This window comes from Lutjanus erythropterus, chromosome 19 (genome assembly GCF_056507025.1).
Source record: "Lutjanus erythropterus isolate fLutEry1 chromosome 19, fLutEry1.hap2, whole genome shotgun sequence".
NCBI lineage: Eukaryota > Metazoa > Chordata > Actinopteri > Lutjaniformes > Lutjanidae > Lutjanus > Lutjanus erythropterus.
In genome coordinates, this window is record NC_139335.1 from 545001 (window position 1) to 563745 (window position 18745).

At 41.3% G+C, this 18745-nt stretch overlaps 1 protein-coding gene across 2 annotated transcripts in view; it reads right to left on the reverse strand.

Annotated features, from left to right (window-relative positions):
- Positions 1–1143: 1143 nt before the first annotated feature.
- Positions 1144–18745, reverse strand: part of scn4ab (sodium channel, voltage-gated, type IV, alpha, b) — a 35174-nt gene continuing 17572 nt past the window's right edge. Inside the window, exons 8-31 of one of the 2 annotated variants that reach the window (XM_084743462.1) lie at positions 18402–18674; positions 16950–17013; positions 15956–16097; positions 15597–15797; positions 15397–15505; positions 14706–14944; positions 13589–13660; positions 13391–13492; positions 12906–13262; positions 12053–12251; positions 11710–11969; positions 11082–11190; positions 10630–10784; positions 9313–9486; positions 9101–9223; positions 8252–8536; positions 7871–7924; positions 7259–7396; positions 7073–7177; positions 5675–5945; positions 4837–5458; positions 4525–4669; positions 4354–4431; positions 1144–3753 (exon numbers count right to left, since the gene is read on the reverse strand). In XM_084743462.1, the coding sequence (XP_084599588.1) occupies positions 3409–3753; positions 4354–4431; positions 4525–4669; positions 4837–5458; positions 5675–5945; positions 7073–7177; positions 7259–7396; positions 7871–7924; positions 8252–8536; positions 9101–9223; positions 9313–9486; positions 10630–10784; positions 11082–11190; positions 11710–11969; positions 12053–12251; positions 12906–13262; positions 13391–13492; positions 13589–13660; positions 14706–14944; positions 15397–15505; positions 15597–15797; positions 15956–16097; positions 16950–17013; positions 18402–18674 (4622 nt within the window). In that variant the 3' untranslated portion in view covers positions 1144–3408. Of the gene's footprint in view, positions 3754–4353; positions 4432–4524; positions 4687–4836; positions 5459–5674; positions 5946–7072; positions 7178–7258; positions 7397–7870; positions 7925–8251; positions 8537–9100; positions 9224–9312; positions 9487–10629; positions 10785–11081; positions 11191–11709; positions 11970–12052; positions 12252–12905; positions 13263–13390; positions 13493–13588; positions 13661–14705; positions 14945–15396; positions 15506–15596; positions 15798–15955; positions 16098–16949; positions 17014–18401; positions 18675–18745 lie in introns of those variants that run through there. The other variant, XR_014772392.1, reaches the window with a different exon arrangement.

Below are 18745 nucleotides of genomic sequence, written 5' to 3' on the forward strand. Positions count from 1 at the left end.
ACATGAAATCAGTTTGACAAACCCAGTTCAGCCCAGTTCCAGTCCAGCCTTTACACACTGGTGTCTGCGGAGGTTCACTGAAATAAGATGGAGGGTCTGTCCTCACCTTTCTCTGATGGAAAAGGGAACATTCACAATGACAGAGATTATAATTAAATATATATTATTGTATATTGTATTTATAATAATAAATATTCTAATGTTTAGTTAAATAAATACACACAGTATTAGAGGAGCACAAACAGACTGACCTCTAATTTATACCGCATCACGGCTGTGCTGCATCACGGCTACGCCGCGGCGGAAGATACGCTTCCATTCTAGTCAATGCTGTAATTTACACCAGAAGCGCCGCGGCGCGTCTCAGCAGCGTCCCAGAAGCAGCTCGGCGCTCCACTCCAAAGAGGATACACAGCAAGCCTATTTTTAACGGGTAGGAAGTCAGGCACAGGAAACTGGGGAGAATCTGGTTGATTTTCAAAATAAAAGACCCCGTGCAGACTCACGATCATAAAGACAGACAGAAAATAAACAATTTAACTACGTAGCCTGTTTATTGATGGTAGAAGCACAAAGAGCAAGGAAAGAGGACTTCATCAACAAAATCAGAGCGAGTAAACATAATCAGACGAAAACAAGACAAAACGTTCCGCTGCTGAAACGCTTCTGAAACGCTGCTGGTGGAAATTGAAGTCGCGTGCGTGACGGAGCAAAACCGCGCCATTTGTAAATTATGGGTGAGAGTGGGTAGGAACCGGATTGGAACTGGGCCTTCGTCTCTCCGAGTAAATTCTTAAAGAAACAAAAGATGAAAAATAGCAACTGAACAGAGATTTCTGCACAGATTAATATTAATACAGATATATATCATAGAAAATTACAAGAAAGAAAGAAAAAAATCTTCTCACTGAAGAAAAGCTGCAAATGAAATCAATCATTAATGATCATTTTTTAAATGAATTAATCACTTCACTTAAAGTGCATCAAACACATTTATTCTTCACTTGCTGACACAGTTTCATTATTTAGAACCAGCTGTCAGTGTGACCAGCTGCTCTGAGTTCAGGTCAGTTTTCACGCCGCCGCGCCGTCACCACCTTGACGACGTCGTCGTCGTTTTTTAAAGCGTCTGCTGCAATGAGTTTCAGTGAACGTTGAAGTGTCGGAACAACCAGCCAGAAACTGATGACACGTGAGGACCAGAGTGGTGTGACATATTAATAACACGCCAACATGGTGATGAGTTATCTAATACGTTCATCATCACCAACTGGGAACACAAATGGATGGACATGTCAAAAGTCCTCTCAGTCTTTACTGCAGTACAAGTACAGATACTCGAGTAAAAGTAGAAGTACTGATTCAACCTGTTTACTGCAGTGAAAGTGAAAAAGTTTAGACTCTGAAATGAAACTATAAAAATTAAAAAGTTGTCCAACTGAACCTCACCTTGACTCCACCAGAGTCTCTGTCTGTCTCACATTCTTATGTCTTTTACATTGTTTTCAACTGTTAAGGTTTTTAAGTAGTTTACGTCTTGTAACGTCTTGTTACGTCTTGTAACGTCTTGTTACGTCTTGTAACGTCTTGTAACGTCTTGTTACGTCTTGTAACGTCTTGTTACATTGTTTTTATTTTTGTCTTGGTACATCTATTAAATTGTTGTAATCTTATTACATCTTCTTTTTCTTGTTGTATTATTTTCGTCGTTTCTTCTTTGTACTTCTGTTTTTTGTCACTTTTGTTTTGTTTGATCTTTTTCCATTTGTTATGTCTTGTTATGTTATGTTTATTTTTTTATTAGTTTTTGTCTTGTTTCATCTTGTTACATCTTTTTAAACCTGCTGCGTTGTTTACATCTTATGTCTTTTTACAGTTTGTTACATTGTTCTTGTTGTTACGTTTTTAATTTTGTTACGTTGTTTTCATCTTCTTACGTCTTCTTATGTCATTTTTGGGTCTTGAATCGCTTTTGTCTTGATACATCTTGTTACTTACGTGTTATATAATTTATGTTAAGTCACCTTGTCATGTCTCATTACCTTGCCAGAATGAGCTGGTGTGGAACAGTGTCCACTCACAGATGAAGGTAATAATAACCTGAATCAGTGTAAAGTTGTTCAAACACTGTACAATTTCATAAATGTTGTAGATTAATCCAGCGCCAACTGTATGACTGAAAAGATGACGTGTGATTTATGGTCTTATTGTGTGGTCCGATCGTCACGCCACAACGCTGGGCTCATGCTGTCATGTCGTGTCCCACATTTTGATTGGCTGTAGTTTTCAAAATGCAAACCACCAGAGGACAGACTCTTAGTTCTGGCTTTTATCCAGTGGCTGTGAAGACAGCAGGGAAGGCTGCCATCATCACATGGGCCAACTGCTGGTTCATCTGTCATTATCTTAACAACACTACACCAAAGAGGAAGAACTGCAAGTCACAGGCTCTGCAGATTTAAGCGCAATTAACTACCACAAAGAAAAGGAAATGGAGCAACAGCATAAACTGGGAATCTACCTCCTTATTGTTGCTGCTGAATCAACCAGAAGGCAAAGCTCAGAGTTATTATGAGCTGATCGGCAGAGGACGAATGTTTATTTTTCAATATCGAAATTTAAGATGACCTCTCACATTGGGTTTGTTTGGATCTGATCAACCTACACACTGTACGTGTAAAATAGAAAATAAAACGTCCTGTCAGCCCTGCAGACTGTTCTGACTGTTGTGATTTGTCAATAAAGATTAGTTTGAAAGTTGTGAGGCAGGTAGAAGTCTGTTAGCAATAATGCGAACAAGACAGAGACATGCTGCCTTGATCATCTGTGTGTCTAAACTTTAGCAGAGAGAATTTGCGGTAAGCTAGTCGTCCATATTCTGCATCCACATGACAATGTGTCATGTCTCCATGGCAACAGACGCTCTGTTTGTCACTTGGTGCAGGTACAGTCAGATAAAAAGGCTCTGACATCGGGGAATCAACTCGTGGCTCTGCTTCAACAATGACCACCAACATTATCATTCATAAGAGCAGCTGATTGGTCCTCGCTCCCCCAGAATGCTGCACGCCAAATGACACCTGATGAAACTGAAATTCAGTCTGACTCTAAACTGAGTTGTGAGGCTCAGAAATCAAGTCGGACATGGACTCAAATTGTACAGAGTATGAGCAGACTTAATGACTTAATGAGAAGATCAAAACTCCCAGAATGCCTCAGCAAAAACAGATGCAATCGTCAAACACTTTCATGTCAAAGCCAGAAGAAGAAGAAGAAGGAGAGCTCAGAGTTGCCGGACAGTCTCAGAACACGTCAGAGTCCTCGTTAACTTGTCTCTGCTGTGACGTGTCACTCTGCTGAAGCTAACAGACAGGAGAGTCCATGTGTCCTTTCACAGGTGAGTCCACATCAGACCACTGACTCTCTCAGGTTCTCATCTCGCAGGAAGTCGGGGATAATGAGTGGAGGAGCAGCATGGAGGAGAAACTCACTCTGAAGCTCCACTCGGGGGGGTGGGTCCTCCTCCGTGTCCTCACCGTGTCCATACAGCAGACTGATCCGTTTACAGAGAAGTCCTTCTGTCTCTGGCGGCGCCTGCTCATCTTGCCGTCCCTCCGTCTTCTCTCTGTATTTGTAGGACGCCAGTTTGACCGTCCGCTGCAGGAGGTGTTTCCTGTATGCTCTCTGGATCACCGTTGCAGCCACCTCCTCCTGTTTCCTCCGTAGAGTGCTGCTGATTGGTTCATAAGACACCTGAAGGAAACAATAATCACCTGTGACAATGAGCCAATGAATGAGCTCCACCTCATCTAATATGTCTCAACAGACATCATCCAGAACCACTGACGGTCCAATGATATTGAACGACAACCAAGACATTCAAGAGTTAAAGATGTTTGTAAAGTTTTTACATCAACAGGACATGTGACAGTAATGTAACATTAAGAGTGTCAACAAAATCAATAATACATAAAAGTAGACATCACTATTAAGGTGCCTGTAATACATGTTAGTTAATAGGTAATAAGGCCCTTTTGAGCTGCTTATTAACTGCACTTTTTGTTGGCACTAAACTGAAAACAGTACTTCTTAAAGTTAATTAATCCTTTATTATGCACTATTATTAAACTGTTGACAAATTTCTTTTAAGTGCTTATAAATGTCATATAATCTAACAATAAACATGTTTATTATGCTGTTACTAACACTTATAAAGTCTTAACATATATTCATGGTAATGAGCATTGTACATGGGCCTTAGTACCGATTAACTAACGTTAAATTACAAGCACCTTAAAATAAAGTGTTACCGACAATTATAGAATAGAATAGAATAGAATAGAATAACAGAACCTTTGAGGGGTTGTTGGCCATGAATTTCTCCTCCATGCTCGCTTTGAGAGCGTCCATCTCTCCTGAATCACCCAAAACCTGCACACATAGAATAGAATAGAATAGAACAGAACAGAATAGACACAATTTAACTTACAAACATTACATATAGTAAGTGTCAGATGATGTCACCTGTGCTGTGAGAGCCAGCAGGATGTCCAGACAGTGGATCTTGTCTCCAGGGACCAGAGGCAGGTCCATGTGGATCAGTTTGATGGTGTTTGGTTTGGGGATCCTCAGAGGATCCTTCAGCGTGTCACAGAACACTGACAATTCACTGTGGACCAGAACAGACTAGGACCAGGATCAACACATTCCACATTCACACAGCGGCCATTTTCTTCTCAAAGTATGTACTGTTAGTGGTATGTTAGCTTAGAACAAAATAACGACCACATCAGAGGAAAATGGCCGCCATGATTACGGTGAATGGGTGGGACTCACCTGTACTGTATGAACTGTGAGGCATCAGGGTCAAACTTCTCCCAGGTCTCGTAGAACATCTCAAAGTCGTCCTCGCACAGTGGATCAGTGCTCTCCTCTGTGGCCACATTGAAGTTCTCTAGGATGATGGCAATGTACATGTTGACCACCACCAGGAAGGACATGATGATGTAGGTGGTGAAGAAGACGATGCCGATGGCCGGGCTGCCACAGTTCCCTCTGACCAGCGTTCCTGGGTTCTCAATGTTGGGGTCACAATCCGGCGGCAGGTTCATGATGGGACTCAGCAGACCGTCCCACCCAGCAGACGTTGTGATCATAAACAAACAGATCATGCTGTTTCCAAATGTCTCAAAGTTAAACATGTCATCGATAATTGCCTCCCGCTTCACGTAGGCAAAGTTCGACATGCCAAAAATGGAGAAGATGAACATGATGAGGAAGAGGAGGAGGCCAATGTTGAAGAGGGCAGGAAGTGACATCATCAGGGCAAAAAGCAGTGTCCGGATCCCCTTGGCTCCACGAATGAGGCGAAGGACTCGGCCAATACGAGCCAATCGGATCACACGGAAGAGTGTGGGCGAGACAAAATATTTTTCAATGATGTCAGCGAGGAGGAGGCCTGAAGAGAGGAAAGAACAAGACAGATCAGTTGTTCATCATCATAAAGAACCTCATTATCAATACTCCAAAATATCAAGAACCCTAACAACAATATTTCAAATGATCAAGAACCCTAACAATCCAAAAACAAGAACTCCAATATCAACACTCGTCATAGAAACAATTAGACAATAACATCACCAGATGAGACAATGACATCACCTGTCAGACTCACCTACGATGGACAAGATGACGACCACAAAGTCGAAGATGTTCCAACCCACAGCAAAGTAATGTTGGCGGAGTGCGATGACCTTCAGGGTGCACTCGATGGTGAAAACGATGATGAAGACCAGATTGACCCAGTACAAGATCAGCTCCTTCTCTGCGCTCTGCTCGTCAGTCTCCACCATCATCGTCACCATGTTGAGGCAGATTAGAACCATGATGAAGATATCAAAGATCTGTTGGGTCACCAGGTCAAAGACCAAAGCCTGGAACTTATTCTGTTCAGACACAAACAAACGAGTGAGAACAACTTAAAACAGATGTTGACATTTCAAAATAAAAAAAAAGACTTGCAACTGGACTTGGACTTTAACACCAGTGACTCATGACTTCACTTGGACTTGAGCCTTTTGACTTGAAAATACTTTATACCTTCCCCCAAGTCAAAACAAAAATATTGATATATCAATAAGTATTGATACTGAATATTTGACATGTTTTCAAAACAGAGTATCAATTAACTTGATACTGCCACAATCTTGACAGTTTAAAAATACATGTACATGTGAAGCACATGGATGTACAAAAACTAATAAGATGTAAGATGGAATGAGACATGATAAGACAAACAAGACATAACAAGACAAAAAGCAATGTAACAAGACAAAAAAAGAATTAAGAAGACAAAACAAGATACAAAAAAAAAAAAAAACAATGCTGCCAAGACAAAAACTGATGCGGCAAGAGACACAAAATGATGCAACAGATGTAACCAGATGTAATGACATGGAGACGTATGTCTGTGTGCTCCACGTTTGTACCTATTTAAAGTCTTTCCTGTAACAATTATATGCATTATTGATTAATCTGTGAATTCTTTTCTTTACTAATCAATCAGTAGGTCAATAAAATGTCAGAAAAAGGTGAAAAATGTTGACCAATGTTTCCAAAAGTCCAAGATGACATACTCAAATGTCAAACTCACAAAAATATTCAGTTAACTATCAGAAAGGGGTGAAAACCCCCCCACAAAATATTCATATTTAAGAAGCTGAAATCAGAGAATTTGGACTGTTAATGACTCTAAATGATTTATTGATTAAAATAAATGGCAATTAATTTAATAATAATTTCATAACTGATCAATAATGGTCCCCTGCTGCAACTGCTACCTCCATGACCCGACTTCTGATAAGATGAATGGATGGACAGATGGATGGACAGATGGATGGACAGATGGATGGATATCCAGCTTTAAATAGACAAGACAAGCTTTTTCCACTGGTATCGACAATGTCATCAAATATAAATTCTTTTTAGGTATTGTACTGAAATAAGAAATTCCAGTATCGTGACCTAAGCTGTTGACGTGTGTATTTACATAGCGTCATGGGGTCAGACTGACCTCGGGGCGTGGGACAGGTTTCTGAGGTTTCTTGGAGCCCAGTTTCTTCATGGCGTTGTAATATTTCTTCTGCTCCTCCGTCATGAAGATGTCCGTTCCTCCCAAGTAAAGAAAGAAGACAAACAGCAGGTGAGAAACAGAATCGTGTTTCTGATCAGCTCAAACCATCAGTGAGAAGAAACATATCTTTGCTTTCTGCTGGTTGAAGTTGTCGATGATGACTCCGATGAAAAGGTTCAGGGTAAAGAAGGAGCCGAAGATGATGAAGCAGACAAAGTAAATGTACATGTACAGATTGGTTTCGTATATCGGCTGGGACTCCACCTACACACACACACACACACACACACACACACACACACACATACATAGTATAGTAAGCATGGTAACCAGGTCAAGTCAATTGTTTGTTATATTTGTGTTACCGAGAAACACAAATTTGTACAAAAAGCTTTTCTGCTGAAGTCAACCTGCAGGTCACAACTGATGGTGGTGAAGCCCCTGATCAGTTACTGCTGATATGTCTGAACAAAGTTTGGACCAGTACTTGCACAAGGACCAGAACCAGAATCACTATCACCACAGACATCTCTAATGAAGTAGTGTTAGTACCAGTATCAGTTCCAATATCAGTTCCAGTATTTTTACTGATATTAATTCTTGTATTAGTACCAGGATTAGTATCAATGTCAATGCCAGTATTAGTTCCGGTATAATTTCCAATATTAGTACCAGCATTGGTTCCAGTATTAGTACCAGTATTAGTAGCAGAACTTATAGAACTCTGGGTGCACTGACATCTCTGGAGTCCACAGCTGCATACATGATGTCCATCCAGCCTTTAAATGTGGCCTAAAAGAGAGAAAAGAGTTCATTAAAATAAAAGATAAGAATGTAAGACAGTCGTCTGTATACGGTGAAACAACCAGAACATTTCAATGATGAAATGTTGTCATATTTAAACAGATGAACTGAACAGTAAACTTCACATGTGTGGGCTTTTAATGTCAGTTTGTCAGCTTACACACACAGTCAGGTCAGTGGTATATTGATATCCGAGTTATTGATCTTGTGGTGTTTCATTGTTTCGATACTGTAACCTGTACTGACTCATGATTTTACTGTTTCAGGTATCACTCTAAACCTTTTATATCTCACAAACAACATGTTGAAACTGACCACTTGCAGCAGCGACAGGTAGCCCATCCCCACATTGTCGTAGTTGACCTTCATGTTCTTCCAGCGAACCTCCGTGAAGTTGGCCTCAATAAGAGCGAGACACTCTGTTTTGTTGTTGACGATTTCGGGGTCAAAGATCTCCTCAGATGTTTCATTGAAACAGTAATAAAACTTCCCTGCAAACAGATTCACTCCCATGATGCTGAAGATGAGCCAGAAGATGAGACACACCAGCAGCACGTTAAAGATGGATGGGATTGCTCCGACCAGGGCGTTCACCACCACCTGCAGGGAGACGGGTAGCCAGAGAGACAGAGACAGGTACGAGACAAAAATGATATAACAAGAAAAAAAATGACGTAAGAAGACTTAACAAAGCCAAACCAACACAACAAAATGTAACAAGAGGAAAATGACATTGGAAGACATAAGATGAAAACAATGTAACAAGACATAACAACATGAAAATGACAGTAAGACATAAACATAACAGACATAAGACATTAAAGACATAACAAGTGAAAAAGACAGAAACCAAGTAAAATACATAATATGAAAAGGATGTAACAAGATGAAAATGACATAACAAGATATAGCAAAACAAAAACAATGTAACAAAATGAAAAATAGATAAAAGACGCAACAAGACAAAAAATACGTAAAAGACGTCGACAAAGATGAAACAAAATATAACAAGATGGAAACTAGCTGAAAATTATGTAAAAGACATGACAAGACAAAAATGCAGTAACAAGATGAAACAAGAGACAGACAGACAGACAGGTCCCCCATGGATAAACCTGTCTGTCTGTCTGCCTGTCTGTGCATCAGAGTTGTTGCCTGTCTCACCCTCATGCCCTCAAAACGAGACAGGGCCCTCAGGGGCCTCAGAGCTCTCAAAGTCCTCAGCGACTTGATGGCTCCCAGCTCAGAGTATCCCAGGATGTTTGCTGTCAGAGACACCAGAGACACCTGTAAGACATAACACACCTGGTGATGACATCACACAACAGACAGACAGTGCGGTTGCTATGATGATATACTCCTGCAAGTGTTCTTACATCTACAATGAGGAAGTCAAGCCAGCACCAAGCGTTGGTGAAGTATATCTTGAAGCCATAGGCGACCCACTTGAGTATCATCTCCACCACAAATACGTAGGTGAACACCTGATCTGCGTACTCCAGGATCGTCTTTATGACCAGACGCTGCTCCAGGTAGATGTCCTCAAATGCCTTCTCATACACACACACACACAAACAAACACTGACATCAGCACCTCAACTGGTGTGTCATATATCACATTTTAGGTTAGCAAATGTTAGCACCTGTTTGTTCACTCTGGAGCCCTCTACACTACAATGTGGTAAGAGCAAATGAGGAAAACCATGAATAAATACACGTTCCAGATTAACATTTTAATGACCACATGCAATTTTGAGTACCTATTAAAATTCAGAGGTTGTTTTGTTTTTTGTTTTTTTGTTTTTTTTACTAATTTTGGAGAGTCAAAAATGCCTGTAGTTGCAGAAACACCCAACTCTTTCATAACTGGTAAGCCAGCCAGGATGATGATCTGTCTTTATCCTGATGATTCTTCTTAGAACAGCATGAGTTTACATCAACACAAAACGATTTCCCTTCATTTTCCTTTGATTTCCTCCTTATAGATCTCATGCAGCCAATCAAAGCAGCCATCCACAGCATGGAAAGAAAATTGTTATTGTCCTATTTTGGTGTGTTCATGATTTCAGCTTCTTAAATGTGAGTATTTTCTGGTTTACTTACTCCTCTCTGACAGTAAACTGAATGTCTTTCAAGACATTTGAGGACATCATCTTGGACATTTTCTTATATTTTATGGACCAAACTAATCAATTAGTGGAGAAAATAATTGACAGATTGATCGATAATAAAATAACTGTCAATTTTATGTTAAGTCACCATATTTTTTTTATTTCATCACTATGCATGATGATGTTATTATTTTTCAAGTGTTTTTAAATGTTGTGTGACTGTGTTGAAAACTGATGAGTTTGTTAAAGATAGTCTCACCTGTGTGGCGGCCATGTTAGTAGTAGAGAATGTCAGCCATTTTTGTAGTCCACTGTTAGCCATGTCAGCTATGTTAGTAGCCCTGTGGTCAGTTTATCAGCACTCTGCTGTCGGCCGTGTTGTCTCCACAGGTTAGTACTGAGACCACACACATTCCTGAGAACCAATCAGATCTGGGGTTCTCTGTCACGTGATCAGATCAAACAGACCAATCAGCATCCAGGACAACTGAACAGTAGTCAGCCTATTAAAATACCACACAACACTGATGTTAGAGTTAAAAACTGATCATTTATAAATCAGTAATCTATAATTATGTTTACCAGAGCTCCACTGCTCAGCAGGATCATGAAAATGATGAAGGTCTCAAAGTAGTTGTGCTCTACAATGGAGAAACAGGTTCTCCTGAAGTTAGACCAGACCTTCCCCCTGCCTTGGGATGTGTCTATGTCCAGGACTGGACAGCGTCGGTAACACTCTGAAACACAAACACACAAATGTTTCATTTGAACCAGATGGTACATTATTGTAATATATTATTGTTAGACATTAGAATTACTGTAGAATTATCAGGCTCAGGGAGTAACAGATTACATATAACAGGATTACAAAATCAGGATACAAAACATGCCAGTTTGCTCTCAAACAGCAAAAATGAAAACTGCACCAGTGTAAGATAGAGCCTAGAAACACAACAAACACTGGACAGTCTCTTACACTATGATTTGTGTGTGTGTGTGTGCACATGTGTGTGTGTGTGTGTGTGTGTTCATACCATCACTGCAGCAGTCCACAGGTGTGTTTGCATCGTGATCTTCATCCTCTGCATCCTCCTGAACTTCAGGAAGTTTCTGTACAGTGCTGCAGACCGATGACTCGTTACACTGAAACACCAAAAACAGCCTGTCGATCATCATCAAGATCTTGTTCACAACAACATTCCCGCAACTTGTTTTCATCCCAACTCGTCTCCGCCCCTCAGTTTCTGATACTAAAGCAAAAGGTGTTCTTCAGAGTCTATATGAGATGCAGCAAGAAAGACTTTTTAATAAGTGGTTCATGCTCTGAAACAGTCACAGTTTGTTTCAGTTTAGGATAAGACTGAGTTTGGGGCTACAATAAATATGTTAGGTTATGTAGTCACATGATGTCACTGAAGGAACTTGCAAGCTGAAAAGTTACATTATTTCTACATGCAAGTCATGTGGAAATAAAAATAATAGTTAGTTGCAGCCCAAGTTTACATTGAAGTCACTTAAAAAGCTGATTGTGTCTCTCAGCTGCTAACGGGTACCGTCTGTGTCTGTTGCCGTGTTGCCGAAGGGCAGCAACAAATGAGATGGGAGGTCAGGGGCAGATGAACCGCTACAGCAAAACAGAATAGAATAGAATAGAATATTTACTTGGGAGTTATCATCTTTCTCCTCTTCATCCTTGTCGTCTTCATCGTCATTGTCATCATCATCATCATTGTCCGGTGTCTCAAAGTCAGACTCGGCCTCAGCGATGGGTACTCTCAGGAAGGCGATGTTGTGGTAGTTGCTGGTCAAGTTGTCATGGTTACAGGCAAGGGACTTGATCTCTGACACCGACTGGTCTGAGGTCACAAAGGTCAAAGCCAGAACCTCCTTTGTCGTCCTGTTGTCTTCCTCACTGTCAACCACTGACAAGAAAACAACACAGAGCAGATGATCAATAAGTCAATCAATCAATAAAGTCTTTGCTGTAGTTCTGATCTGGTCCTACCAGTTTGGTCTGGATTCACGTGGTTCTTCTTTCTTATTAAAGTCCAGATATGATCCAGAATCCAGGTCTTCGTCCAGTCCACCGCCCTGTTGATCCGGTTTATGGCAATCTGCAGGTTGTTTTCTCCTTCGTCCTCTGGAGCTGCCAGATTATCACCGCTGAACGAGCTCAGCAACAAAGCCAGGAACAGGTTAAGGACCTGAAACAAGACCAGAAACATGTTCAGAAAGAGGTTCAGGACCTGAAACGGGACCAGAAACAGGTATGAGACCAGAAGCAAGATAAGGTACAGGTTCAGGATCAGGTTTAGGACCTGAAACAGGTTCAGGACCTGAAATGAACCGAGGATGTGAAACAAACCCAGGAACAGGTTCAGGAATAGGTTTATAACATGAAACAGGGCCAAGAACAGGTTCAGGACCTGAAACAAGACCAGCAACAGGTTCAGGACCTGAAACGAGACAAGAAACCCATTCAGGAACAGGTTCCGAACCTGAAACAAATCAAGGAACAGGTTCAGGACCTGAAAAGAGACTGGGAACAGGTTTAGAACCAGGTTAGTGTCTAGTTCATTTGGATCTGTATGCCCATGGACTGTTTAGACCTGTTCCAGCTTGACTCAAGCATAAGATTTATTTTGTTTATTGACTTGTATCCTTTATTGTTAGTACAGTCTCTTTGAACTGCCGCTGCTTTGCCTGAGTCTGCATTTCAGCTCTGTTTGTTTGTTTGTTGCTGCTGCTTTGCTTGACTGATCACTAGTTAGCCTTCTGCCTCTTTCAAACTAGACCCTCCATCTATTGACCAGCCTACTGGACTCTGCAGAGTGACAAACAGGATCAGAGTGACTCACCACCAGGTTTCCGATAACCAGGACCATCATGTAGACGATGAGACACATGGTCTGACCTGAGACCTCCATGCAGTCCCACATGGTCTCAATCCACTCTCCACATAGGACCCTGAAGATGATGAGGAAGGCATGGAAGAAGTCATACATGTGCCAGCGAGGAAGCTCGCAGTCCTGGGCGATGCGACAAACGCAGTCTTTGTAGCTCTTCCCAAACAGCTGCATGCCAACAACGGCGAAGATGAAGACGATGATGGCAAGGACCAGAGTCAGGTTCCCCAAAGCCCCCACAGAGTTCCCGATGATCTTGATCAACATGTTGAGGGTCGGCCAAGACTTGGCCAGCTTAAAGACTCGCATCTGGACAGGAGATAGGTGAGGAGACAGGTAGACAGACAGGTGAGGAGACAGACTGGAAGCAACCCTAACCCTAACTTGATTGTAATGTCTGGTAAAAGTAATGATGATGATGATGACATCACACTGACCAATCGGAAGGAGCGCAGAACAGACAGACCCTGAACATTAGCCAGTCCCAGCTCCACCAGACTCATGGTGACAATGATGCTGTCAAAGATGTTCCAACCCACCTTTAACCATGGCAACAGAAGGACCACAGACATGTTTTACCATATGAACAGCTGTCAGTCATCATCACTGAGCTCATAACAAACAGGATTTCTGACCTGGAAGTAGTAGTACGGGTCCATGGCAAGAAGTTTGAGGACCATCTCAGCTGTGAAGATCCCTGTGAAGACCTGGGAGGGTCAGAGGTCAGGTATGAATGATCAGAGGTCAGATATGAAGGGTCAGAAGTCAGCTATGAAGGGTCAGGAATCTGATATGAAGGGTCAAAGATCAGATATGAAGGGTTAGAAGTCAGATGTGAAGGGTCAGAGGTCAGGTGTAAAGGGTCGGAAGTCAGGTATGAAGAGGCAGAAGTCAGCAATGAAGGGTCAAGAATCTGATATGAAGGGTCAAAGGTCAGATTTGAAGGGTTAGAAGTCAGTTGTGAAGGGTCAGAGGTCAGGTGTAAAGGGTCAGAAGTCAGAGGTCAGGTATGACGGGTCAGAGATCAGGTATGAAGGGTCAGAGGTCAGGTATGAAGGGTCAGAGGTCAAGCGTACAGGGTCAGAAGTCAGAGGTCAGGTATGAAGGGTCAGAGGTCAGGTGTAAAGGGACAGAAGTCAGAGGTCAGGTATGAAGGGTCAGAGGTCAGGTGTAAAGGGACAGAAGTCAGAGGTCAGGTATGAAGGATTAGAAGTCAGGTGTGAAGGGTCAGAGGTCAGGTGTAAAGGGTCGGAAGTCAGGCATGAAGAGGCAGAAGTCAGCAATGAAGGGTCAAGAATCTGATATGAAGGGTCAAAGGTCAGATATGAAGGGTTAGAAGTCAGTTGTGAAGGGTCAGAGATCAGGTATGAAGGGTCAGAGGTCAGGCGTAAAGGGTCAGAAGTCAGAGGTCAGGTATGAAGGGTCAGAGTTCAGGTATGAAGGGTCAGAGGTCAGGTATGAAGGGTGAGAGGTCAGGTATGAAGGGTCAGAGGTCAGGTGGAAAGGATCAGAAGTCAGAGGTCAGATATGAAGGGTCAGAGGTCAGATATGAAGGGTCAAGGATCTGATATGAAGGGTCTAAGGTTAGATATTAAGGGTCAGAGGTCAGGTATGAAGGGTCAGAGGTCAGGAGAAGCAAACTCTCACTTTAATGTGGTATTTGTACATTATAACTTAATTATAACTTAACTTAGTGGTTGGTCTTTTCTTGCAGTATCATTTCACGTAAAAAAAATTTTCTTTATGACTCACCAGATTTCCGACACTCAGAAGCTCCTCAAACTCCTCTGTCATTGGATAATGCTCCATGGCCATGAAGACAGTGTTTAGGACGATGCAGATGGTGATGCCGAGGTCTACAAATGGGTCCATGACGATGGTATAGAGAATCTTTTTGATCCATCGCCAGCAGCCACAACAGTTCCACTTCAGGAAGATGTTGGCAAAGGCGTACCAACATGGAGGACACGGCCTCTGCTCCTCCTCGAAGTCTGAAACACAAAGCAGCTCAGAAACACTATGAACTGTGTTTGTCATCTAAAAAGATCATCTGACTTCCTGTCTGAGATTCCCATCAGCTGCTCTGTCAGTGGTTTTAATCTGTCTGTGCGTCAGCTTTGCCCTCAGTAATGACTACAGATACAATGAGCTCCTGCTGCTTCTCTTGTCCTCTCCTTCCAGTTTAAACTTTCTTCTTCCTGCTGCTTTTGATCAGCTCAGTATCAAATCTAACTTTTAATCTGTACATGTTAAAAGCATGTAGGTCTATTTGTGAACCAATTAGATGACAGAATCAACTCAAGTCATCAGGAGAGTAAGACAACTGAGCTGTTGTGATGTTTTCTGTTTTAGTCTCCAAAATGTCCACTCAAAGTGCTGAATGAGCTGTCAAAACTGTGTTTTGATTGGCTGTGAGAACATGTGAGTGTATATGTGCGTATACCTTCCATGGTAGTGTGTTCTTGTTCATGGCTCTTTATTTCTGTGGATGAATTTGTCCTCTGTGAAGCTGAATCTTGTTTCTCAGAGAGCGCCGCCCTGCAGGCCACCTGCTGTAATGACAGGAATAATAAATGATGTGTGTGTGTGTGTCTTTCGGATGATGTCATCTGCATGTCTGCCTGTCTGTGTGTTAGAACGCACCTCCTCCTCTCTTTTCTTCAGCGCCTCCAGGATCTGAGCATACTCCTCCTCCTTCTGTTTGGCCTCTGCGATGGTGGCATCGTTCTGCTCGGCATACGCCATGGCGACCACGGCCAGGATGAGGTTAATAAGGTAGAATGAGCCGAGGAAGATGACGACCACGAAGAAGATCATGTAGGTTTTACCTGCTGCTCGCAGCGTCTGCAGAGAGACAGAGAGGTGAGCAACAGAGAGGTGAGCGACAGAGAGGTGAGCGACAGACAACCAAGTGACAGACAGATGAGTGATAGACTGGTGAGATGCAGACAGGTAAGACAAAGACAGGTGAGACACAGACTCTGTACTGGAACCAGTCTGACCAGTTGGAACAGGTTTTCCCAGAAGTCCTGGGTCATCAGTCTAAACAGAGCGAGGAAGGCCCAACCAAATGAGTCGTAGCTGGTGTAGCCATAGTTTGGATTTCTGCCAGCCTTCAGACACATGTAACCCTCCGGACAGACCCTGAACACATCAGCATCATTATCATCATCATCATCATCATCATCATCATCATCATCATCATCATTATTACCACTTATATCATCATTCACCATTATCAAATGGCAGCCATTTTCCTCGGACGTCACACTCTGGTTGTTCCTGGTTGTTTAAATGTAGAGAATCTGACAAATTGTTTTCATTTCACTGCTTCCCGATTGATCAGCAACTGAAAACACAATGACAGAGAAAATCTGGAGGGCCATCAGGACATATTTCAAAATAAAAATACAGATGTGATAACACATAAGCTACTGTGAGACAGCAGCTAACATTAGCATTAAACCATCTCCTAGCTAATAGCACTGTTTGAGAGTCTGACATCATATGATGGAAAAAAAGAAATATCATTGCTCATCTTGGACAAATTTAAGCCTGATAGTAAATCACACTGAATGTAATCAAGCTAATGTAGGCCAACATTGATGTTAGCTGTCTCTTTTAGTATGTAAGCTAAGCAGCTAAAACAGCACTAGCAGTGTGTTAGCTTAGAAAAAAATAAGAGTCTGATCTTCCAACACTTCAGTGTTGGCTGTTATCTGGACTCTGCACATTTTTTAGGTCACTGAGGAGACTGCTGTCTCACAGAAGCTAATGTGTTATCAAATCTGTAGTTTAATTGTGAAATATGCCCCAGTGTCCCTCCATATTTTCTCTATCATTGTCTCTTCAGTTGCTGATCAATCAGGAAGTGATGGACTGAGGATGATTTGTCAGATTCTCTACATTTATATGACAGCAGGATGACATCTGAGCATCACATTAGACGATGACGTCAGAGGAAAATAGTGAATTATCACGATTGTGTGAACGTACCCAGCATCAGAGCTGTTTCCACACAGCAGAGCATCAAGTTGACCAGGCAGGTAGTAATAGTTGTCTACAGACAGACAGACAGACAGAATCAGTATTGTAGACAGAGGTGTTTGTATTTACTTAAAAATGGCACATTCACATATATTTTGTGGCTCAGGTCATGTGACCACTGTTGTTATGATGGCAGGTTTATATAAATACATCAGTCAAATAACTGAGCACACGATCAAATGTTAAGATTCATTTCTGCCTCCTTGTGTCTGTTTCAAATGATGTAAGTCTCACTGCCCCCTTTATGTTGGCATAGATGTAGAGCTGTGTTGATTAATCAATTATAAATCAATTATTAAATTTATTGCCAACTAACAATGGATCAATCAGTTTGTGTAATTTTTCAAGAAATACAGTCCATAGTCTCTGATTCTAGACTCATAAATGTGAATATTTCCTGGTTTCTTTATGAGGACGTCATAAAAATGTTCCTGAAGAATCAGTCTGAAATCTCACACTAAGTGAAGGAGAGCTTTGCATTTTAATTCTGAGTGATTATTAGATGTATCAGGCCGACTGTTTCTAAAATAGTGGTGCGCCACTTGGAGCAGCCTCTGAATGCCAACAGAATATGGAATCTGTCTCACCTCAATAGAATGAAAACACCAAATAACTTGTAATTTCATCCTCACACCTGTAATGAAGGTAAAGCTGCAACCAAAAAAAAATTACCTTCATAACCACGACTTTATGTCAATTTTCCATGGAATATTTTTCACATAAGTTTAATGTAAAGAGTTGCATGTTTTTCTATTATTTTAAGTCAGTATGAAAAATGAAATACCTTCAGACAGATTTGATTGAGGGAATGCAAACTTATACATAAACTGTGTTGGAGTGTGACGCACAGCCTCCTTATATGGTCCAGTAAATAAAGCTTACTTCATTTATTTACATTCAGATTATGTTTATTTATTTATTTGGATAAATAAACTTGATTTTATATATTTCAATTATATTTTACTGAAAAATATTGCTTCATGTGTATTAGAGCCAAAAATATTTTTTGAGCATTCATGTGCCATGCGCAGTGTATATTAAGCTCATTATACTGTTGGTTAATGCTGACATGGCATTCTGCCTCAATAATTATTGATACCACCAGATGTTAAATATTAAATTAATAATAAAGATAAAGATAATAAAGTTAAATATTTGCCTGAAATATACCAGTGTGTTTTGAAGGTTTATCTCAAAATCAAATACATTTCCCAGGATAATGAGCTTCTGTTTCCATCTATCAACCCAGAGGTCAACGTTTTTGTCCCCACAATGAACCTGAGCTATTTAAAATTCAAAAATACAAAATTAACAAGGGTAGTTTTTCATTGAGCTACAAACGATGAAAATACTTCACAAGTACTTTAAAGAACCACGAGGCTGCCACCGCCATCATCATACCTGGGTTGTTGATGTGCTCGAAGAAATCAAAGCTACTGTTTCCTGTATTGTTGCCGTAGGTGTCATTGCCATGGTAACCAGTGTCAAGGTCACTGTCAGATGTGTGGTTGCTATGCCACAGTGGCGGCATCAGGACACACTTTTGCCGCAGGTTTCCCATGAAGAGCTGCAGACCAATCAGAGCGAAGACACTGAGGCAAAACACTGTCAGGATCATGACATCAGCCAGCTTCTTCACTGATTGGATGAGAGCTCCAACAATCGTCTTCAGACCTGTTACACAGTGACCAATGAGAATGAAGAACATCAAGTCATCAGCATAGAAACAGGCTCTTTCTAACCAA